At 43.4% G+C, this 23,837-nt stretch overlaps 1 protein-coding gene across 2 annotated transcripts; it reads left to right on the top strand.

The window, feature by feature from the left end:
- Window positions 1-516: 516 nt before the first annotated feature.
- U2AF1 (U2 small nuclear RNA auxiliary factor 1) lies at window positions 517-17,455 on the top strand. 2 transcript variants are annotated; one of them, XM_029046452.2, is made up of 8 exons: window positions 517-625; window positions 5,306-5,393; window positions 8,394-8,460; window positions 12,814-12,863; window positions 13,119-13,217; window positions 14,847-14,980; window positions 15,193-15,285; window positions 17,154-17,455. In XM_029046452.2, exons 1-8 carry the CDS (start codon window positions 582-584, stop codon window positions 17,323-17,325), a joined length of 747 nt encoding a protein of 248 aa, XP_028902285.1. In that variant the 5' UTR covers window positions 517-581; the 3' UTR covers window positions 17,326-17,455. The 2 variants fall into 2 exon arrangements, with proteins under 2 accessions (XP_028902285.1, XP_028902284.1); XM_029046451.2 differs by lacking the exon at window positions 8,394-8,460 and adding an exon at window positions 9,266-9,332 and having other exon boundaries at window positions 518-625.
- Window positions 17,456-23,837: the final 6,382 nt, after the last annotated feature.

Here is a 23,837-nt window from a genome sequence, read left to right as displayed (position 1 = left end):
CCTGATCACCTTGCATCCTCCCCAGCGCTTAGAACAGTGCTTGGCACATAGTAAGCGCTTAATAAATGCCATCCTTTTTTTAAATTTTATTCTCTAGGCCTGTTTCCTCATGTGACTGAAGACTGCGAGGCCCATGTGGCACAACCTGATCAGCCTGGATCTACCCCAGTGCTCGGCACATAGTAGGCGCTTCACAGATACCATGATTATTATTATTAAATGCTGAGGCCAACGAGGGAATAGGAAAAGCAAGTAGGAAAAAAAAAATGGGAGTGAGGAGACGGTAAAAGGCGGTACAAAAGCCGTGGGGGAAGCGGCCCCGGAAGGGCGGGCGGAGGCGGGCGAGGGGCCCGCGCAGGCGCAGAGGCGCTTGGCCGCCGCTTGAATGAAGGGAGGCGAGCGGGGGGGCGGGGCCCCGGCCGCTCTTCAGGCCCGCCCTCGCCACGCCGCCGCCCGCCCTCATTGGCCGGGGCGCCCGATGACGTCACGAGCGCGCCGCTAGGGCGCCGTCGCGGCCTTGTGACGTCGAGCCGCGGGCGTCCGGCGGTGGCGGCGGCGGCGGCGGCGGCAGCGGGTGGGAAATGGCGGAGTATTTGGCCTCCATCTTCGGCACAGAGAAAGACAAGTAAGTCGCCGTCGTCACGGGGACGGGGGAGGGGGGCGGCGGCGGGAGGCCCGGGCCCGCGGCGATGGCGGCGGCGGCAAGGAGTGGGCGAGGGGCGGCCGGGGCCCATTCAGGGCCTTCGCGCCTTTCCCGGCCTCGCGCGCGCGCCCCCCCTCCCTGCGCACGCGCGTCCCCGTGCTCGCGCGCCCCGGGCGGCACGCGCCGCCCGCTCCTCGTGCCGCCGTCGCTTCGGGACCATGAATGGAGCGTGAGGAGGAGGAGGAGGAAGGGCCGCCCCGTGCGCGAGACCGACGAAGGGCGGACTTGGCTCAGTTCAAACGTCCCGCATGGCGGGATTCTGCACACGAGGCCCGAGGCCCCGCGGGGACTGAGGAGGGAGGCGAGGCCAAGGCTCCCGGGCCCGCCCGGAGGAGGCGGATTTCGCCCCTCTGACCCACCTTGCATTCACTCATTCGCATTTATGGAGCGCTTACTATGTGCAGAGCACTGTACTAAGCGTTTGGAATGGACAAATCATTCGGGCGTGTTCCACAATAATAATTGGCATTTCTCAAGCCCTTACTATGCGCCAAGCACTGTGCTGAGCGCGGGGGAGGTAATGAGGTGGTCCCCCGTGGGGCTCACAGTCGTCACCCCCGTTTTCCAGATGAGGAAACTGAGGCACGGAGAAGTTAAAGTGGCTCACGGGTGATAAGGGGCGGAGGCGGGGTTAGAACCCACGACCTCTGACTCCGCTTACCGCGTGCAGAGCACTGTACTGAGCGCTTGGGAACGTGCAACAGAGAAACAGTCCTTGCCTGCAACGAGGTGGGAAATCTCAATTCCACTCCTCAAACTCATTCTTCCACCCATCCCCCTTTCTAAGCCCTACTGAAGGCGCACCTCCTCCAAGAGGCCTTCCCAGATTAACCCCACTTTTCCTCAACTCCCTCTCCCCCATACCCCGCCTTGCTCCCAGTACTCCCCACCCCCCCCCGCCCCACACCACTTATATATATATATGTATAAAAGATATATATAAACATCTATAATTCTATTTACTTATATTGATGCCTGTTTACTAGTTTCCATATCTCTCTCCCTGCCTGCAGACTATAAACCCGATGTGGGCAGGGATTGTCTCTTTATGGCTTTTTTGTACTTTCCAAGCGCTGGGGACAGTGCTCTGCACACAGTAAGCACTCCTTAAATACGATTGAATGAATTGCCCTACCCGAGTTCCAGGGCTTTCGACTCGGCTGCAAATATGCCCCATGGAGAGCCGGGTTGGACACTTCCCCAAACCGGTTGTGTTGGCCAGATGAAGGGGTGACCCAGACAAGGAAGGGTGCCCCATTCTTGCCCAGGCACGATGCATATAGTTTGGCCTTTTTGCCAGCCTACCCCCCGGCGTTTGTCATGAGTGGCTAGTCCTCAACCTATAACTCAGGTTTTGGTCAGCCACCACGGTGGCATTTGAGGGAAATGAGGCGACGAGGAGCTTGTGGGGCTCGGAGGACATTATATATGAATTACATTTCCAGAGATTTGCATGAGTCCCCTTATGAAACAGACCCTCCGAAGCTTCCAAACCAGTTAAAAGGTTTGGATTCAAACAGTGGCCCGAAGGCGGGCATTGCCGGCCTTCCGCTGCCCACGGAAGTGAAACCCGCTGATGTGGCGGCCACCGAAAGGGCCGATGTGTGACACCCCGGGCCCTCACCCTGCACACGGAGGCCGCCCTCAGAAATAACCACTTTAAAGCCCATGGATGTGATAGTTTGTGCCTGATCTAAAAAAGGCCTGTAGAGTTGTCTAAAAGGTTGGCCGCCCCCTTAATGGGGAAGGGAATGCATGCAGGTTTTAGAGTTTTGACAAGTGGGCTTAGGTGGATGTATTGTTTTTTTGCTGAAGGGGCTGCCTAGATATTAGGATAGTGTTACCTCTTCTTAGCAAAATACCTGTTTGGGCATCTAACCCCCTTCCATGCTTCTCCGTGGTTAATTCATACAGGTTAGCAGACGGGACGTGTATCTTTATATGTCCTTGTTTTTTACTCTTAGATCCACATATAAACCTGTCTCAGTTTTCCTTCATACCAATCATGCCACGCCTTCCTCAAGTCCATACTCCTGCTGTGGATAATTATTTATCTTGATTTTGCTTTGTAATGAAGGCTTTGAATGTGAACACCTCAGCTCAGGTCGTTGGAGTCTGGCAGGATTTTCTCACTATGTGGTGAGACGTGTAGTGCTAGCTTCCAAAGTAGACACTATTAAACATAAAAAAGCATAATTAAAAGCAAAAGTTCCTCCCTCATCTCCCTCAAAACTATTTTCTGGTCATCTTTTGGTAATTGTATGGTATTAGTATGGTAATTCCCTGACGAAGCCTTCCTTTCTCTCCCATGCCTTCCCTTCTGCACCTTTACAATTGGAGCTGAAACCCAAATCCCACCCCCACAAACACACCACCACCACCACCAAGCATTTGTTAATTAATGTTCTCTCTAGAATGTAAGTTCCTTGAGGGCAGGGATAGTGCCTACCGGCTCTATTGTATTGTACTCCATGAAATGCTTAGTTCAGTGCCCTGCACACAGCAAGTACTTTAATGCCACTGATTGACCGAAAAAGGGATTTGAGTTGTTAGGAAGTGCTTACCACACATATAGTGCAGTGCACTGCGCACAGTAGTTGTTCAGTAAATACAACTAGTTGACCCAGTACCTAGAAGAATTTAGCATTCTTAGAATGATGTGTTGTGCATGTGGTGTGATAATGTTTCTTAAAGTCACTATCTGATTGGGAATGCAGAAGGGAGAAATAGATAAAGGTTATTTTTCAATCAATAGAAATTTTGTATGCAATTTTTGAATTTCCATGGGGTAGCAGAAAATGTCCCGACTAATTGAATCTCTCCTTTTGGGAGCAAATTTCCTCCTTCAGTTTTTTTTTACCCAATTTGCTCTGCCCAGTGCTGAAACTGTTACTTAACCTTGTATTGTGTGATGTGCCGATGAATAAGATTCAGGCAGAGATTTCCTTCCCCTTTTAGGTATTTCACCTTTCTAGTATAGACAGCACTAGAAAGTAAGGAAACTGTTTGGAAATCCATCCTTCTCCGTAAGTGTTGGGGTGCCTCTGCTATGTCATACTTCTCTTGTTTGATGCAGTTATTTATTGACTGCTCTTAGGTTCCAGGTTTCGATGGGCAAGAATGCTGTTAGCTACTTTTCAGAGCTCTAATTTGACAGGCAAACAGGGGTACTAAAAATATGGATTTTAATATTTCAGAATTGCATTTCCATTATGTGTAGAGCTCTGTGGTTTGTCCTTGTAACATTAAAACCTTCCTTGTACGTCGAGGGCAAATAATACGGTTTAAACCAGAGCCCATGCACCCATGAAGCAAAGTGTGTTTAACTTCCTTTCTATTAATGGTTACATACCCTACAATTTGCGAAGTTAAATTTTGAGGGTTTTTTTTTATATGTGGTCATTGGGGTGAGTACACTGTGATCTGTAGAACTGGTTACAAAATAAGAAAAATGTAAAATTCTGCTTCCTTCCCCAACCCCTATCTATTTGTTGTGCCCTCTCATGTCCTGGGGCTCTAAGAATGGTCATGACTTGGGAATATAAAGTTTAACTTTTTGTAGTAGTCTTGCATTCTCATTTGCTTTATTTTCATTAACAGAATTAAATGTTTTATTATCATTGATATTGAGCATCTGAAGGACATTTTCCTACAAAGGATGGGGGGAAGAATTCAAACTTGTAATTTTAGGTTGTGTCCATCTACATCTGACATTGACCTGGAGAATTAGATCTCTCAGGGTTTTGGGATTAGTATTAAGCTCTGCAGTTAGATATTGCAGGGTCCCTGTACCTCAGGGTGGGGCTCACAATCTACAAGAGGTGGGAGGTTTCCCCCAGGGGTTTATTGGAAATGGTTTGATTAGGAAATGAAGAGCCCCTGGTGTAGGAAAGAATTGTTCAGGGGCAGGCAAGGTGTCTGTCAGAGCCTGATATAGGATGACCCTCAGCTCGTGCTCTGGCCAGATGTCACCTTGGAGGGAATACCTGTATTACAATTACAGACGAGTAGACAGGTTGCTCAGTTCTCTAAGGACGCCCAATTTCAGTGGTTTAATTTGTGAAATTCACACCGTTTGAACTCTATACTTTAGGAAGGAGGTGGATACATTGGTGAAAAAAACAATGGGAACAGAATTAGTTTGCAGCTATGCCTTACAAACCAAATTTGGTTCATGTTTCATCTCCTACCGAAACTGGAGTAAAAGAGTAGAGTTGGACAACTGGATTTTAGAGGAAAATGTAAGAAGGTGTCTGGGGCTTAGAAAGTAAGAAACTGGGCACAGGCATATTTCAGGCTACCATTGGCATGGAGCCTTACTGGATTTTCTATGGTGTGTGTTTGGGCAGGGTACTGTGAGAGAACTAGAACATTCTTCCAACGTCACAACTGAGCGTCATCCAGATAGATACACTAGGTTGGAAGAAGCAGTTCTGTATATGTGCAGCTTTGGCAAAGGTGCACATACTGTAATTTCCTTTACTTGAGGTTCATCTTCTACAGCGTGACTCTTGTGTCAAGATGATGGAGGATGGACTTCATAATTATGTTCATTTGTGCTGTGTATTAGGAAAAATGATCACCTCTTGTTTTCTCTTACAGGGTCAACTGTTCATTTTACTTCAAAATTGGAGCGTGTCGTCATGGAGACAGATGCTCTCGGTTGCACAACAAACCAACCTTTAGCCAGGTTTGTGTTTTTGCTTTATTTGATTTTTTTTGTTTTTTTTTTTTTTTACTTTTCCATATGGTCTCAAAGCCTCATGTGGTTCCCCAAATATTTAGGCAGTTAATTCTCACCTTTCTCACCCTTTGCACCTCCCCTTCCTCCTGTATTTGCATGTGCTTCTGTCCGTTCTCCCTCTCCCCCCTTCCCCTTTTGGTGGAGATGGGGTAAATGCCACTCATTTTCACCTAGTGGTAGTTTGCAAAATGTGCTTCTGTTTAGGTGTAGCTGAGGTTGGGCCCAGACAGAACCTACTTGTAGGGGAGCGGGCCAGCTCTCACAGTGGGATTTTGGGGGCATTTGATCTACATCCCCAGGTCGGGGTTAGCAGACACTGCCTCTGTGTTCCGTTCATCCTGTGGGGGGGATTTGGGAGCTGCCTGCTCTCGTTTTTGTAGCAGGGTTGCCTTGGTTGACATTCCCAATAAACCTTGGGCAAAATAACAACTGAAGCAGATCAGTAAATAGCCTCCAAATACTAATGATAAGCCCCCCTCTAAAAACTTAAATGCTTTCTAGCTGCAAACATCTAGCTCAGTGGCCTGTTTCGTGTGTGGAAAAGACAGCCCTGAAAACAGGCCACAAACCAATGCTCATTTCAAAATCAAGGAATTAGGGGCGACATGTCACAACTCCCACAACTCTGTCCACACCTTCTGTCCTAGAAGTCGAAGGTGTTCCTACCTCTGGGGAAGCCAGTGAATTAGCCACTTCAGGCTGTGGCTAAAAGAAATGAGACCAATCCGTAAGGCTGTTATTTTAAGCCATGGCCCAGGCAACATAACAGCAACACAGCCACTAAGGCCATGACTTAAGATAGTAGCAACAGGGGCTGTAGCATGCCAGAGGAGAGGTCTGAGGTGCTTAATTCCCCAGCCTGGAAGGGTTTTTGGGCCATATCCTAGTGCAACTAATAGACTGCTCTCTTCGTAGCACTGGGCTCACAGCTCACAGTGTGACCACTAGTGCTCTAGAAAATCAGACAGATGACAAGATGAGAGGAGGAAGCTGTTTGCCCATTTCTACACTTAAATCCAGAAAGGGGAGGGAGATGGCCTTTTTATTTCATTTTTTTTCCCCACCTGCCCCTGGAAGGCATATTGGTAGCATATAGCTTCTTCTAACCAGGGTCATGTACCCTGTTTTACAGTGGCCTGAACTTGAGTCCATCTCTGGGACCTGAAGGGTGGCCCTCAGCCTCCAGGATAGGGGCTAAATTTGAGCTCCTTTGGAGACAGACCGCCATCTGACCCCATTTTAGGCTATTGTGTCCCTGACCATCCCCAGACCATTCTGGAGGAGTTTGAGGAGTTTTGTACCTATGTTTTGTAGGGAGAGAGTGGACCTGGACAGCCCCTGCGCCGCCCCTCCCAACCCCCCCCAAAAAAGTTTAGCTCTTGGCACTAGAGCAGTGACAATGATTTACCATATTTCTAATCCTGCAGGGTGCCTCTGCAGTGAACTGGTCCTTGATATGAGACTGTCAGAATGTGCTAGTAGTGATTTTTGAGGGTCACGCTTTCTCCTTTCTGAGAATCTAGGTGGTAGTACACACTTGGCTTTCTTTCGGAAGCATCTTTCTTTGGCATGTACAAGTGTGAATCCCCCTGAATTGTTAACGTGATGATAATTGAAATGTACATGAAGCTTTTAAGTTTTTTCCCTGGCATTCATATTGGCATATGACACATCTCATCTTAATTTGCTGCCATCACCCCCTCTCCCCCAACCCCCCAGTCTTAAGCGAATCCTAGCAACAATAAGTACTGAGGCCTTCCTCCTCTAAGGAGTAAAGCTTGTTCATGACCAAGTGAACGTTTTTAGCCTGGCTTGCATAAAGTTAGAATAGACTGATACCATGAATGATAGTTGGGGATTTCTCTGGTCTCATTTTAGTTGGTCACTTCTAGCTCAGAGGGAGTGGGACATGATAGTGCCTGATTTGAGGGAACTTGCCCAGATGGGATGTCAGTTCTTCCCTTCCACTTCCTACTTATGGAGACCAGAAGAGAGTGGGACTCCAGAGGGTTGGACAGAGTTGGGCTGGATTGATATTAATATTGGTCCAGTCTTTAAAAAAAAAAATCATCTTTTTTCCTGTCTGTTCAAGGGGCTAGAAATGGAACCGGCTGGTTTTCTAAAATTGCCCCAGAATTTGCTTTACCCCTGTCATGAAATTGTCCTTTAAAAACTTAAAACCTTGGTAGTGAAGTGTCAGTGCCAGTTAATATAGTAATTCATTTTGAATTCTTTGTATATAATCCATTGCAATTTTTTTGAACCGCTTACAGTGAAATGGACATTGAAATTTCTTGTAATATATTAGTTTACTAACTTACACATGGTTTGTTTTTTCAGACAACTTGATTTTAAGAAGAACGGTACAAATGTAAGGTTTCAAGCCTGCCTGATCCAGTTAAAAGCAGAAGGGCTAAAAGGATATTGTCCTTAAGCGAAGGATCGGAAAACATGCAAACATTTTAAACTGTGGTATTATGCAAACAGAGAAAATAATATGAAGTCCCCAGCTGATGTTTGTAAAATCTCCTTGGCGTGCCAAACTTTTAAGAGACAAGGAAATTAAAAAATTCACCAACTTCTCATGAGATGCACCTTCTATAAATGCAACTCTTCTAAAAAATGTTTACAGTAAAGAGGCAGATTAGTAGCTTTAAAGGAAATGTTAGTTGACTTCTCATAATCCTCCTGTGTTCAGCTTCCAATTTTTAAAGTAGAGCATCACTGATTAGATTAAGGGTCCTTCCCCGTTATTGCTAACTTCCTTCAAGTCAGCAATCAAACTCTGTTTTCATAATATGATGGTTTTGGTGTATTCTTCTATACTTAAAAAAGTCTGACATGAAAAATGTTTTAGCCATTTGCAAACAATTTGTCTCTTTGCAATTGTCTAATATATGCACAGCAGCCAGTAGAATTCCCCTTTTTATTTTTTTTTCCCCGCAGACCATCTTGATTCAAAACATCTATCGTAATCCCCAAAACAGTGCACAGACGGCTGACGGCTCACACTGTAAGTCCCACAGTTGGAGAAATTTTTTTAAAGAATGGTGTTAAAGAGCCCACTCCTAATTCTGAGACAAATAACGTTGGCTTCTGAGCTGCTGACATAAAGCTGTTGCAAACAGGACAAGGTGATGGAACTCCCTGCGCACAGGGCAAGAACTTGATAAATGGACATGTTCATGGCGCCAAAACGTCACTTGCCCAACTTCATTGGGCCTCTGATTTGACATTTTGCTGAACGAGGGGTGGCCCTGGCAAGGAGCTTACTTTACATCCTAGTTAGTCATTGAGCTTTACATTTATCAATTTCTTCCTTTAAATATAAAATCATAGGCATATTTAGGATTCAGTGAGGTAAGTTACCCGATATGTGTGAATCTTATTTCACCCTCCTCCCCCTCTTTTTTTTTTAGGAAAGAGATTTCATGATACGTGATTATTGTATTAATGCCGTCATCTTAAGCACCTGTACTTTGGATATACAGGCTAATTGGACAAAAATCTATGGTTAAAAACTATTTGGGAGGAGTAGAATAACATATTCTCTACCTTCGTAATAATACAAATTATATCCCTAGGAAAAAAAACTTTCACCAAACTACATTGCAGTATTAGCGTATCATGAGATCTCTGCTGCTTTGAAGTGTTAGGTTGGTTCAGGAAGGTCATCAGTTAAGTGAAAGCACCATTTCTGGAGAAAATAACTTCCTCTTTTTCAGCACTGAGGCTCCACTACAGTGATCACCAGAGGACACCGGTTAAGTGTTAACTTTATTTTCCATAATATAAAGTTGTTGCGTTTTGTATTTCAGACCATTGCCCTCTTGAACATTTACCGTAACCCTCAAAACTCTTCCCAGTCTGCTGACGGTTTGCGCTGTAAGTTCATACAAGTTCCTTCACTGGTTCCCTGGGCTTGATTGTCAGAGCTCAGTGTCAACTTAATTTGGTCTACCATTTTAGTGATAAAGGACCACATTTCATTAAATGTGTTGGACTTTTGTTCTTATTTCACCCCAGGAAATGGCTGGTTTATATTCGGGTTCTTATCCAGGTGAAAAAAGTGATCAAATTTGTCCTCCTTGAGGGGTGGCTTCCTTCTCTAGCTGCCGCCATCTCGAGGAAAAAAAAAAAAAAGGCGTGTGTATTAAATACTGTGTACTCTACTCTTCTTTTTGAAGAGCAGGGGTGGTTGGAAGTTGACCTCACTTCTGAGTACTCTCTCCTTTTGACATGTGAGATGTTTTGGATTGCTTACAAAAGCTTTGCCTTAAGATCAGACCAGACCTTTGGATCCTAGCCAGAGTTGCTCCGAGACCTCGAAGCCTTGAGCTTGTCTCTTCCCCGGACGTCGTGAGTCGCAGTTGGCAGGGCCCGTCACAGATAGATAAAGAGGCAAATGTAGCTGGGTGGCTGACCATTTGACCCTACACATCCCAAGCAGTCCAGACCTGAGTTCCGTGGGTGTCAGCCCAGATGCCAGTATGAATAACCTGAGGTGTGTGGCCCCATGGCTTCAGAATTGGGTTTCCCGAAGTACTTTGGAAATGGACGGGCTCTTCATCTGGAAGAAAACTCTATTTAGAAAACGTCATTTGAGGTGCATTCAGGGTTTCTGTGGGTTCTGTGCATCGCAGGCCTATTTTGAGGACAGAGAGGACACCTTGAACCCTCGCCCCACAAAGAGATTGACAGGCGGCATCTGTCAGAAATAGAAAATGACCCATGTTCATTAGTTCTAAATACTTATAAAATTCATCGTTGGTCCATCAGTGGTATTTATTGAGCGCTTGCTGTGTGCAGAGCACTGGATTAAGGGTGTGAGAGAGTACAGTACAACAGAGTTGGTAGACACATTGCCTGCCCACAAGGAGCTAGAGTCTAGAGGGGAAGACAGACATAAAGATAAATTATGGATATGAACCTAAGTGCTTTGCAACTGAGGCTGGAGTTAATGAAGGGTACAAAGTGGTCCCCTGTTGACTAGAAAGCAGCTTCTTCCAATAAACTTTTGGCTTTTTGACTCCGCTCTTCTATATTAGAGTGAAATAGCTCTCTTTGTAGGTCTTCCAGTTTGCTAGAACCCAAATGTCTGTCCATATTTGAGGAAAGGTGAATGGCCATTTCATTCTGGTTGCTTTGCTGTTTTACTCCCCGCTAAAGAAGATGACTGATGGATTAGTTGCTCCGTCACGGTTCTTTTGAATGGTGTGTTATTTCCTTGACAAAATTTAATCATGATAGTTATGCTCCACTTGAGAGGTTTCTTCCTTCCCTCCACCCCCTATTTAAGCCTGTTTTTATTAACTTTTTTTTAGAAGTTTGAGCCCTGTTAAGAACGGAACCATGTAGAGCGCATTGACAATAAAATAAATTACCAAGAACCTGCTCATTTTAGCTACTGTGCTCCCCCTCCTTCCCCCTGACGGCTGGCCAGTGGCCATATTTTTAGTTGCTTCTGCCTTCTCTTTTCCTCCCTTCCCTCCTGGCAGAAGAAGAACATAATCTGTTCTGCGTGGGCCATATTTGGGATTAAACAAATGGAAAAAGTTGAGAGCCAGCACACCCAAATTTTCTGCAGCAGGGTTAGCATTTTAAAGCTGGCACACGCCCTTTAAGTGTCTGTGAGGTGCACATGCCACCCAGTATAGTATAGTTTTGCCTGTTTAAATATACTTAATTCCCCGCCTCTTCACCCGTAGTGAGGAACCCATGGAAGTTGCAAGAGTGGGCAGAGTGGAGGAGAATCTGTCCTAGCCAACCCCTAAATGGAACTGTTCAGCGTTCTGGTGGACAGGCTCCCTGTGGAGATCTTTATGCCATTTTTCCCAGAAAACAGTGTGGGAGAAGTGGGATAGTAGAGTGGTTTTATTTGGAGCTATCGCTGTATAATGCTGCTACCAGGAAATCTACAGTACAAACTGTACCTGACTTGATGCTGTAGTTGACATTTGGCTTTAAAATGAACCACCTTTTTTTTTTTTTTAAAGGCATACTTATTAACTGAGAGTCCGGGGTGGTGGGAAAGCATTTAGAATCCAGGGGCATGTTCCACCAAATAGCCTAATGATGACACTAAGGTAAAGAGAGAGTTTGTAGTTCTCAGGAAGCTGGCTATTTGGGCCTAATTTTAGGATTGATAACCTTTCAGGTGCAGAGGAGAAACATTTCTAGCTGGATCCTGATACGTGGTGTGATTCTGGGGTATTGGATTCAGAGTAACAGATGGAATTGTGAAAATGAGAGGGAAAGGACAAAATGTATTCATTCAGTCATTTACTGAGTGCTTACTGTGTGCAGAGCACTGTACTATGCATTTGGGAGAGTCCAATATAACAATAAACAAAAACAACATGAAAACCTCAAGTGGGCCTGCTGCCTCTTGAGTTCTTTGGTGTGACCTTTGTTCCCAGGGAACCAAGGGTGAGGACTGAGGTGAGGGTTGGGGAGAGTGAAATAGGCCATTCTAGCTTTGACATTGGTCTCCTCTCCTCCCATCCAACCACCCTGGAAATTTATTGGCCCAGCCAACATTTGTCTAGAGTTCTGTTCATTCAAGTCTTACCATAGTTTAAGGGTTCAGGTTTGTTTTTTAAGAGAGGGAAGGAATTACAGTATTTAAATTTGTTCAACTTGATCTGGATCCATTTAAGAGATAGACATTTTGGTTTTTGAGTTACAAAAACAAACCTAACGGAATATGGGCTGTCACCTTTTGTTAGGTGTGTTGGGGTTTTTGTTCATTTTTTTAGTGAGAGTGCTTCCTCAAGAATTTTAGCATCTTTTATTCAGAAAGCACACAGTGCCATGCTATCACTTTACTAAGCTATCAAAGTCTGTTGAATATGATGTGTTGGTTTTAATCACATCACAGAATTTTATGGTGTTCTTTGAGAAAAGGGCTCTTAAACTTTTAATTAGGAAAACAGTAAACTATTTTTACAGTCACTTTCTTGTATTTCAATATTGCCATTTAACAAAAGAAAAATTCAACCTGATGCCTTGCTTCTGTTCATTCCAAATCATTCCAGGAGAGAAAGAAAACCCTTAAAGTTTTGCCAGTTTGAACTCTTTCCTCACACTTTCTGAAATTGTGGCCCTTTTGATGATGATTAAAACTCCTCTTGATTTGACTTTTAAAATATCTATTGAGGATGACGTTTGGAGGACTTTAAATCCCTCCTCCCCTTTTTTTTTTTTTAAAAGTAAACAATAATGTTACATGCTATACTGCATCTTCAGTGCTCCAGTAGACTGCCTCTTCTTGTTTTCTTTCACTAAATGTGTGTTGTATTTTGCTGTTTAAATTTAAAGTATTTTACTGGTGTAATCTAATCAGCAAGATTTTTGTTGTTTACAGGTGCTGTGAGCGATGTTGAAATGCAGGAACACTATGATGAATTTTTTGAGGTGAGTAATAGAAAAATAGAAACTGGTGTACTCCCCTTGATTTTTAAGCAACTTTATTTCTATTGATGGGCAGTATTTTGGCAAATCGAAATTTGGAATTCCATTTTTCAGCATTGTCCTCTGTATACCAAATAATGTTCTCCTTCTCTCCCTCTTGACCCCACCCCCCACAAGAAAATAAAATGGATTTTTGTGTGTTCTTGGGTGTACAATTTATAATCTTTTACTTCTGTTTTCATCTTTCCCCTTTTCTAGGAGGTTTTTACAGAAATGGAAGAAAAGTATGGTGAAGTTGAGGAAATGAATGTCTGTGATAACCTTGGCGATCATCTAGTTGGAAATGTATATGTAAAGGTAGGCAGTTTGGAGGAACTAGGCTTATTTTTCAAACAGATTTACCCTCAGGTGAAAGCAATTAATTTATTTATACACTGCAGTAAAAATTTTATTTTGTTAATAATATTGTTATGTTATTAACTAATGGCACTTCAGTTATTTAATCCAGATCCAACTAGTGAGAGCCCTTGCTGCAAGTGAATTGCATGCTCAGATTAAGCTGAAAATACTGAGAATTTTCTTGAAAAATGAACAGAGTCCTCCACTGAACCATTCTTCATTTAGGGCACTGTCTCTCTTCTCCATAACATTCTGGTTTGGCAGCACCTGCAGAAGTTTACCTTTCATACTCCTCCCCCTTCCCATTGGGAGCACTTTGGAATAGATAAATTAAGAGACTAATTAAACAACTGTTTGTTTTCTGCATGGCAATAGAGAGTAGCATTTTTTGAGTGCCCATTTGGTGTGGTCCACTGTACTAGGCTCTCGAGAAGTTCAGAATAACAAAGTAACTGAATCCTTGCTCACTAGTGTACACAAACACAAAAAATTTAGATTCCAATAATGAAGATCTTTACTGAATAGGATGCAAAAGATAATGTCTCAAAAAATGTAAAGTTCCATATTCAACCATTTGGTCATATGACTAATGATTGGTATATTTGGGGGGCAGTTTTTTTTTTAACATATATAATTTGGGAAAGCCTGAGTTTCCTTTGAATTATTCCATTATCCTAAGGAAAACTGTTCTTTACTGTTTTTACCCCTAATAACATGGATAAAGTCATTGCCACTTAAGTATATATTCTTATTTTCTCCCATGTTCCCTATCTAATTTATTTTAATGTCTGTGTTCCCCTCAGAACTGGAAGCTCCTTGTGGGCAGGGATCATGACTATCTCCTCTATTGTATTGTGTTCTCCCAGACTTTTAGTACAGTGTTCTGCACACAGTGGACACACATAAATACCATTGATTGACTGACTTTTCAGTTGTACAAGTTCCTTCTCTGACTCATCAGTATTTCTTGTTGAAAATAAATTCTGATGGGATTTTTGAAGATTATGGTTCAAAATCTGGATTTAGGCATAATGCCTACTCAAGCTAAAATACAGATCCTGTTCATCTGGCATTTTTTAACAGCTATTTAATTTGAATTCCTCACCAAAATAATAGAACAGTTCAGCAGAGGTTGTGCGTTAACTTCACATGCAGAATTCTGGAGGTGTTTGTCTTTGGTTTGACTTTCCTGCTACTGTTCTCTGTGCTTTTTGGCCTGGATGAAAGATGAAAACTGGAATTAGGTTCAAAAGTATATTCTCTCGACCTAGGAAAAGCTCTTTTTGGGGGGTGAGGGGAGTGGATGTTGAGCTTTCCAAAAATGGAGAGTAGAGCAGCTGTCCATTTCTTCCTTTTCCACCTTTCTTTCTATTCCCTTCATTTCCCCTCACACCGCTGCACTGTGTCCATGTCTTATCACCAAAGTGCAAGAGGGAGGTATGGGGGCTTATTCCCCAATGCCTTGAAGTATGTTGCATGTTGTTGATATTTGTTTTAGTAATTATGTATTTGGAAAGTGTTGCCCGGTTTAGTCTCTTTTATCTAAGTAGTGCTCCTAAATTTCTTTTAAAAAAATTTTTTTTGCAGTTCCGCCGTGAAGAAGATGCAGAAAAGGCCGTGATTGACTTAAATAATCGTTGGTTTAACGGACAGCCGATTCATGCTGAGCTTTCCCCCGTGACTGATTTCAGAGAAGCCTGTTGCCGTCAATATGAAATGGGGTAATGAAAAGTTTTTTTTTTTGGTTCGGAGGGTTGGAACTTCCATCTGGAACATAGCTGCTAGTTACAACTTAATGGTCACTTTCTAGACCTGCATGGATTTTCTAGCAGTTGGGTTCAGCGATCTCTCAAAGGGAGTTGGGAGGGGACGGTATTTTTGTATGTGCTCCGTGGAGCCCTGCATGGTGAAATGGTCTACCTGTAATTCACAGAGAATGTACACGAGGAGGATTCTGTAACTTTATGCATTTGAAGCCCATCTCCAGAGAACTACGGAGGGAGTTGTATGGGCGTCGTCGTAAAAAGTGAGTGTTTTGCCAGGTACCGTGTTTAGATGGATGCCATGTTTAGACCAGAGAGGACGATTTGGAAGTTAAGCATTTGTCACTATGGTTTCTATTTTGGTTTTAAGCATTTACTGGAATGAAAGTTGGAGTAGATCAAGAGGCACAGTTTGGGATGCAAATAGGGCTCACAGTCTGAGTGGTCAGTAGAGTGGCCATCTCAGCCCCATTTTGCAGGTGGACTAACATGCACGGGGGGTGAAGTGACTCTCTTGGCTCTTTCCACCAAGCCTCGCTGTCTCCTTAAATCTTAGTTGTCAAGTTATCAAGTCTTCTAAACTGTGAGCCCTTTGGATAGTAATTGCCTCTATCTGTTGCCAAATTGTACTTTCCCAGCGCTTAGTACAGTGCTCTGCACACAGCACTCGATAAAGGAGAATAAAATTCCTCACTGAAAGCAAGACTGGGTGTTCATGGTCCACTCTGAAAATGATTTGAATGTGGCTCCTCAGGCCACAGAAAGGCCAGATGTACTAATTCTGGAACCACGTAAAACAATACTGAGAGGTCTGAGATACCTAAGTAGCTGTGGCTCTCCCGAGCTGCTGCCGACGTTGGCAACTTTTGTTTTATTATTAATGCTCTCCAACTATGAGATACATCGGGCCTGGTGTGCACATTTATTTAATATGTGGAAACTAGTTCTTAATACCAGCTCATTGCCGAAATGAGAGAATGGTGTTTTTCTCCTCATCTTTCCTCTTTTTGTAATGGTTTTAATTCTGAATATTGTTTATTGAGCACTATGTCCTTCATGCTTGAATACACCAAGAAAAGTTGATTGGACCATCACTGCCCTTAGAGGAGCAGCCTGCCCTTGGGGAAAAAAGACAGGGCTGGGGCTCGGGGGACCAAGGTTCTAATTTCAGCTCTGCCACTTGCCTTCTGTGTGACCTCAGACAAGTTACTTGACTCCTGTGCTTGTTTCCTCACCTGTAAAATGAGGGGGTCAACACCTGCTCCCCCTCTTACTTAGGCTGTGAAACGGACTGTGTCTGGTCTGAGCGTATTGTATCTACACCAGCAATAAGTAGAGGGCTTAGCACATAGGCACTTAAAAACGCCACACTTATTCTCACAGAATTTGCCACTTAGAGGGGAGAAAAAACACTGAAAGGAGGTATAGTCCTACTTTGCAGATGAGATTCCCACAGGAGCATCTTAACAAAACCCCTCCCACATTTATTACCTTTTTCATTCCTCTTTCTGTCCCTATCCTGATCTGTGATACCTCTTCCCTTTTTTTTCCCTTCCCAGCTCCCTCAGCAGAATTCTTGGCCTTGTTCTCATGCCTCGTCTCCAAGACAGGAGGGAAGGAGCGAGGGGGTGTGTTTTGGGCAGCCTAACGTAGAAGGGGAGACACTTCCTTGGTTCTCTCCCCTGGCATACAGGGCATGCTTCTGCCAGGCCAGTCTGATCCCAGGGTGCCAGCAACTGCCACAAGAACCCTCTGCATCCCATATTGATGTTTTTAAAATGAATTAATTGCCTAGTGCCCTTCTTGCAGAAAGCCCAGGCAGGCATTTCACCACATCTTTTCCTTGAGTCCCTTTCTAGAATTAGGAAAGCAGGCTCCTAAGAAATGAAAGTTCCCTCTAATAACCCTAAAGCAGCATTGTTGGGAAGGAGTAGGAAATGGTACTGATCTTCACCGGTAGTGGTTTCTGTGTTTTATCTGTCCCTAAACTAGCCCCCATTAATTGCTATGTCGAGGTGGCCGTGCTGAGGGAGTGGAGGCGGTTTATATTTGACCCAGAATTCAGAGGTTTGTTTCTGCGGTCCAGTTGGATAAACTGAATTTCATCTTTCATTTTTTTTTTTTTCCACAGGCATCGATCCCGGTCGCGGTCTCGCGAGCGTCGGTCTCGATCCAGAGATCGTGGCCGCGGGGGCGGAGGCGGTGGAGGAGGCGGCGGCGGTGGTGGAGGAGGAGGAGGAGGAGGAGGAAGGGAACGGGATAGGAGGCGGTCGAGAGATCGGGAAAGATCTGGTCGATTCTGAGCCATGCCATTTTTACTGTATGTCTGCTAGAAGTGTTGTAGTTGATTGACCAAACAAGTTCATAATGGGAATTTTTTTTAAAAAACAAAAAAAGATGGGCTTCTGAATAAAAATTTGTAGTGATACAGTATTCTTGGTGTAACTTGTTTCTTGTGGGAAGTCTTTTCTAATTGTCATTTCTTTACCTTGACAAATCCAAGAATTGGCGATGGAAGGTGGAGGTGAAGGTGATTGATTCTTTTGCCCATGTACCCATTTTTACCTCCCGGGTATAAAGGAAACCTTATTTCTGAACTTGATTTATAGCATCCAAAACCTCTGTCACTTATAGAGAAGGTTAAAGGCAATTGAAGAGGGAGAAAAATCCCTTGAACAAATCTGAGCTAGTCATGCCAGTTCAAAGTGTTTTGAAGTCTCCTTTCTGCTCTGCTATTAGCGTATTTAGGTTAGCTTAGGCAAACTTGGAGAGGCTGTGCAAAGTCCATTTATTTACCCTGTAGAAGTGCTTAGGTATAAATGTTTTATTTGTCACCAAAAAATCTCTGCACTGTAATCCGTGGCATTTATAATCAACCCTACCTTTTTCGGCATAAAGTGTAAAGTCTTAAATCTCTACTCTTATTTCTACCAGGGTTTTACTAGGCTAGAATATGCTCGTTATAAGGTGTAATTTGTAAGACAGTAACTAAGGGTCATAGCATGGCTTAGAAGGCAGAACTCTTCCGTGCAGTATTGTATGATGCCAGTGACTCATAACAGGCCATTCAACCATTGTGCCAAAACTTACAGAAGACTTAATACTACTGTATGACTATGGAAGCTTTGCACTAAAACTTCGCTAGCTGCTCTTTTCTCTAGATCTGTGTCTAAAAAGGTATAGCAAAGAGTGATTTTTCCCTCGTGGGGTATTTGGAGAGGCAGGTATGTATGCTACATCTGACCTTCATTTAGAAGCAAATATGGTCATTGGTTTATATTGTAAAAATGATCTTCTTTGCAGCTGTGATTAAAAAATGTACTCTCTCCAAAAGCAAGAAGCCACCAGGCCGAGAAAAGGTGTGCTTTTGCGAGACTTAAAAAACTAAATCACCACAGCTGTAAGTGGAACCGATCTTGACAGATATGTTATCTTGACATAGCTCAAATATCAAGGAGGTCTGGCCTTCCTCATTCTACAGTCATTTCACTGTATAGTCAATTAGACTGCCAGTTACCTTTGGAAAAAATAGTGTCAGGAGTTACGACTTTCATATTGTGGAAATGACTCAAATTAAAACGACACATCTTTCTTAAAGCACTGAAATAACCTTTTGGTAGTAAGAGTGAAATCTGTCAAGTGACACATTTACCCCCATATCTAGTTCAGTTAGATGTGTCCATATGTTTTTTTCTGCAATTATGCTGCGATATGTACAGTGCAGGTGATTTTTTTTTCCTTGAGGGGGAACGGGTTGGGGAGGGGGGAGGTTGGATGTGTGGACATGTGTGAATGTGTGTGTGGATGTGTGAGATTTATATATAAATTAGTAGTCACCCAGGAAGTTTGGTTTTAATTGTTGTTTCCCAAATCAAAAATTAAGTGGATACCATATTTCCTGTATCAGAGAATTGTCCCCCCACCAAGAAAAGTCTGTTAGCCAGTTAGGCTGAGTCCCTGTTTAGAAGGAAGTGGTGAGTTTTTTTCTGTGTATTTCTTAACTTTACATTAAACCCTAAAAAGTGAATTCCCTTTTGGATCACCCACAATGTTTGAAGACCACCAACTGTCAACTGAAAGAATTAAAGGTTAAGTTTACCAGGTAAAAGGGAATAACCCCACTTGCTCTTTTTGTTTCTCTTTGTTCTGAAGAATGAACTGGATTGTGGAGAGGGAAAATTTTGTTCCAAAGATAACACCCACACTTCGTTGCTACTACTGTTTTGGTGTATTATTAAAACCAGTGACTAGCAGCTGAATTAAAAATACTTAAGGAACTCATGGAGTTTACTGATGAAGTATTATCTTCACTTTAACTCCAAGTGTATTTTCTTTTTAATTAGAAATTAATCATCCCAAGTTGCATTTTTATTTGTATTAGGTTCAAATCCAATTATTTCTGTAAAATGTTGCTTGTCCATGAATATTATATGATGTATGTTAAAGACTGTAAAACCAAATGGAGAAAAATTGTTCAAAATAAAGATTTTTTTTATAAGTAATCTGCACATTGTAGAATTAACCATCTTCTTGTTTTACACCAACTTTTTTTTTTATAGGACAGCAATGTCTGCAGTTTAAGGATATTAACTTTTGATGCTGACCAAAAATGACAACCTGGTTTTGAAAATGGATATTTTCTATTCTTTCTACTTCCCTACCTAGTCTAAGGTATTTTTCGTACACTTCTTTGGCAAGATGGCAAAAATTTCATTTTTATGGCCCTTGAAAATTTTCACCTTTAAAATAGCCATTTAGAGTGTTTTCTGCTTTGCTGCTCCAGACTCTCAGCTGGTGTGGATTGGGCCATTGAAAGTGTGTGTGTATGTGTGTGTGTGTGTGTGTGTGTACACACACACTATAAACTCAAGTGTGGGCAGGAAATATGTCTGTTACTGTTGTATTGTACTCTCCCAAACAGTACAGTGCTCTACACACAGTAAGTGCTCAATTAATAAGATTGAATGAACTTAGAAATGGCTAGTTATCATGAGATTTGAAGAAACAGTTTAACTTGAAGTGAAAATTTTTCTTTATGGTGCTTAGACTGCCTCAATTCACTAGATACATGCTAGGTCTCCTCTTGTGGTGTCTTGGCAGATTTCAGTTGGTATTAGTGGGTTGGGAGGTGTGAGAGGAGATCATTAAGTGAAGTAGAAAAGTCCCCCAAAGAAGTAAATGTTTTGTAATTTTCAAGAGTCCCAGAAACTCATGTTAAAATTAATGTAATATGCCTCTGCCTAAGAGAGCATGATGGGAAGTTTAGATCATTGAAAAAAATTAGCCTCTTTGAGGGAAAGTCTGCAATATGGTGTGGAGTTAATTTTTTCTGAATATGCAGCCACTTTAATCTTTTAAAATGTCTAAAAGTTAATGTTGGATTCAATTCAAGTTATGGCAAATCCTATGCTAGTTGAATCATTTGTTAAAATAAATTCACCTATCCTTTCTTATTACAAGAAGCAGCTTGGCCTAGTGGATAGAGCACAGGCCTGCGAATCAGAAGGACCTGGGTTCTAATCCCAGCTCTACCACTTGTCTACTGTGGGCAAGTCACTTAAATTCTCTGTGCCTCAATTTCCTCATTGGTAAAATGGGGATTAAAACCGTGAGCCTCACGTGGAACAGGGACTGCATTCATCCTGATTACCTTGTGTCTCCCCCAGCACTTAATACAGTGTCTGGTGCATAGTAAGCACTTAAATGCCATTAAAGAAAATTATACGATGGGGTCTTAAGTTATCATTTGAATTCCCATTCTACCAATCTGATTAACTTTCTCACTGAGGCATTCATTGTGAATCTTGAGATTGGATCTCTAGGATTTTCTTTATTTAATCCCACCAAGGAGGGAAGTGCTGTTAGGAAGATTTTTACTAGAGGCCTACTGCACACAACTGCTTTCCTGATTGAAGCAGATGACTTTTTCAGTGATTTAGCAGGAAGATGGATTTGGTTCTTTTGTTGAAAACGGTCTTCCTCTTGCCTGTTCCTTTTATTTGTTCATTTCCTTCTCAGAAGCCTCTGTGATCATGGTCCCCCGTTAGGTATTCCACACCTGTGCCCTTTCTTGGTGGCTTTGGGTGTTTGCGTATGCCTCTGTGCATGCTCTTGCTACAATTGTGCTCTTTTACTGGATGTGAAGAGCACTGCTTTCAGAGTGGAACATGTTGCCACGGACAGACTTTTTCCCATGTGATTGAGGGTGGCTGTTAACACTGATGTGGGGCCATATCCTGTGCCTGTGATGATATCATTTACTGTTGCCATTTTTTGTATTGCCTTCTGGTTTTGCGAGCTTGAAGTCTTCTCTATTGGTTATCCCTCCCTAAACTCATGGGCCAGGTTAGGGACTCTAAAATGTTTTCTGGGCCATTTTCACTCCACCCAAAGAAGCTCTTTGGGTACCCTGCTGTGAGCCACTGTTCTCCTGCCTTCTACTTTGTTTAGATGCAGTAAGAGGAACATGTAGATATGTGGTGGCGGTGAATCCCTTCCCTCAACCTAATAGGAGCAAGCATTGATATCAAAGTTATTAAGTACCAAAATAGCCACAGAGGGGTGCTACCTCTTTGATAAACAAGTTCAAGTACTAACATTGCACTAGAGTTTACTTCCTGGCCCCTTGCACGTAGATTCATTCACTTGTATTTATTGAGCACTTACTGTGTGCAGAGCACTGTACAAAGTGCTTGGGAGAGGACAGTGCAACAGTAGACATATTCCCTGCCCACAGTGAGTTTACATCTAGAGGGTGTAACTGTTCTTTGTATTTGAAGTTGGTGCTGATCCTGACTGGTGAGAGGCAATCAATCTCTTCTACGGAGTTTCTGTGAAATCTATAATAGGGGCACTAAAGCCCCTTGGGTATTGAGCTTTGGGTGGTAGCCCTGAGGTAGAGCTGTTCATATTAAGGGCGGGGCCCCAAGGCACAACTGTCTCCAACAAGGAATGAGAAGAACTCTGGAGTTGAGGAGAGATGAGGAGTATCTATGACTGGCAGGTAAACACTTAACTGGATTTACAGGCTGCTGGGAAGCCAGACTCTCTTGCCTGGTCCCTCTGTAGCTGTCGTGATAGTATTTAAGTTGCTTACCCTGTGCAGAGCACTAGACTGAGGGCTAGAAATTAGACACAGGGCTCACTGTGACTCTAAGCATGTTCTGAGAGACAGCTGGGGGGGTGGGGGAAGCAGGTGCAGCCTGGTGGGGGGGGGGGGGCGGGGGGGGGGCGGCGGGGAGTGCCTGGAAGGACACGGGAGTAATTGAATAGCTCACGGGACATAACTGGGCTCTCACACTTTTCAGAAGTCATTGTGGTAATGGTGATCCGTTTGGCTGACGTATACATAAGGAATCATTTCTCTCATTAGAATCCAGAGGAAAAGGCAAGAACATTTTAAAATGAGGAAAATGAAGGTTCTGCATGCAATTACTAATTTGCTTAGAAAAATTTTCCTAGACAGAATTCTTTTCCTACAGTCCTTCATTCTCCCTGCTTCCTCCTCCTTATGCCACGCTGCACCCCCCCCACCCCCACCCCGCCCCCGGCAACACACACACAAGTGAAAACTGAAACTGTCTCTTAAGGTCTTGGCAATCTTACTCCCCAACCTGGATACAGAGGTTTCATGCATCATTTACCCCAAAGCAACTTGTAGCTTTTACATATTTCTCAACCTTAGGTGCACACTGCCCCCTCCCCAACCCCCATCAGCGAAGGATTCACCTGAAGTATATCTGAAAATCTAAACTGTCCTTTGCATCCTCTGGACTTGCATGTTTGTTGTTTGCAGCCTCTGGCCCCATTTTTTCCCTTTTGCCTGTATCTTGTAATCAACTTCAAGTTTCTGCTCAAAAAGGATTGCTTTTTTTCCCCCTTAATTTCAGGACGCTGTCAGTGGTATTTGAGTGCTTACTGTGTGCGGAGCACTGTGTTAAGTACTTAGAGATCAATATAATAGAGTTGGTAGATGCCCTGCTCACTGGGTGCTTACAGTCTACAGTAGGAGTCCGACATTAAAATAGATTAGGGATAGTGGCAGGAGTAGTGTATAAGAATATTTGTGCAAGTATTGTGGGACTGAGGTATCAGCAAAGTGCTTAAGGGGTACAACTCCAAGTTCATAGTTGAAGCAGAAGGAAAAGCAGATAGGGGAGATAACAGGAGTTAGTCTGGGAAGGCCCCATGCTGTCCTTCCACAGTGGTCTTCCAGTTTCCAGGTGCGGTGCAGTATTTTCTGAGAATTTGATTTACTGCAATCTACTGCAATCTTAAAACATTCCCTCCGTTGCCCTGTGTTTATTCAGTTTGGGTTTGCCAGTCAGCAGTCGTTTAGGTATTCTCCTCACAACTTCATTGGTCAGTGTTGGGGTGGAGGGTTCAGAATCAGGAAGATATCTTCTACTTCCTTAAAGAGGGCATAAACGACTATTGTTCCAGGCCAGACTGAGGCCACCCATGGCTGCAATCATTCAATCAGTGGTATTGCACACTAAGTGTGCAGAACACTGCCCTGAGCATTTGGTAGAATACAGTATAGTTGGTAGACTCGATCCCTGCCTTCAAGGAATGTGTAATCTAGATGGCTTTACTTGGTGCAGAGACCCAACCGGGACCAGGTGAGTGATTGTTCCAACCCGGTTTGGGGAGGAGGGAGTGGGAGGGACAAGGGGGAATGGAGAAGTGAGGTTGGCCACTTTGAAAGGGCTGGTGGTTTGTTTCATTCCTTTGGGGTGAAGGGGGTGGTGGGCTGGGAGGAAGGGTACAACTGTACCCAGAGTGGCAGCAGCAAGAAAACTTTACCAATTAAAAC

This window comes from Ornithorhynchus anatinus, chromosome 18, assembly GCF_004115215.2.
Source record: "Ornithorhynchus anatinus isolate Pmale09 chromosome 18, mOrnAna1.pri.v4, whole genome shotgun sequence".
Classification (NCBI taxonomy): Eukaryota; Metazoa; Chordata; class Mammalia; order Monotremata; family Ornithorhynchidae; genus Ornithorhynchus; species Ornithorhynchus anatinus.
The sequence above is the reverse complement of the archived record's forward strand: the minus strand, read 5'-3'. Positions and strand labels throughout refer to the sequence as shown.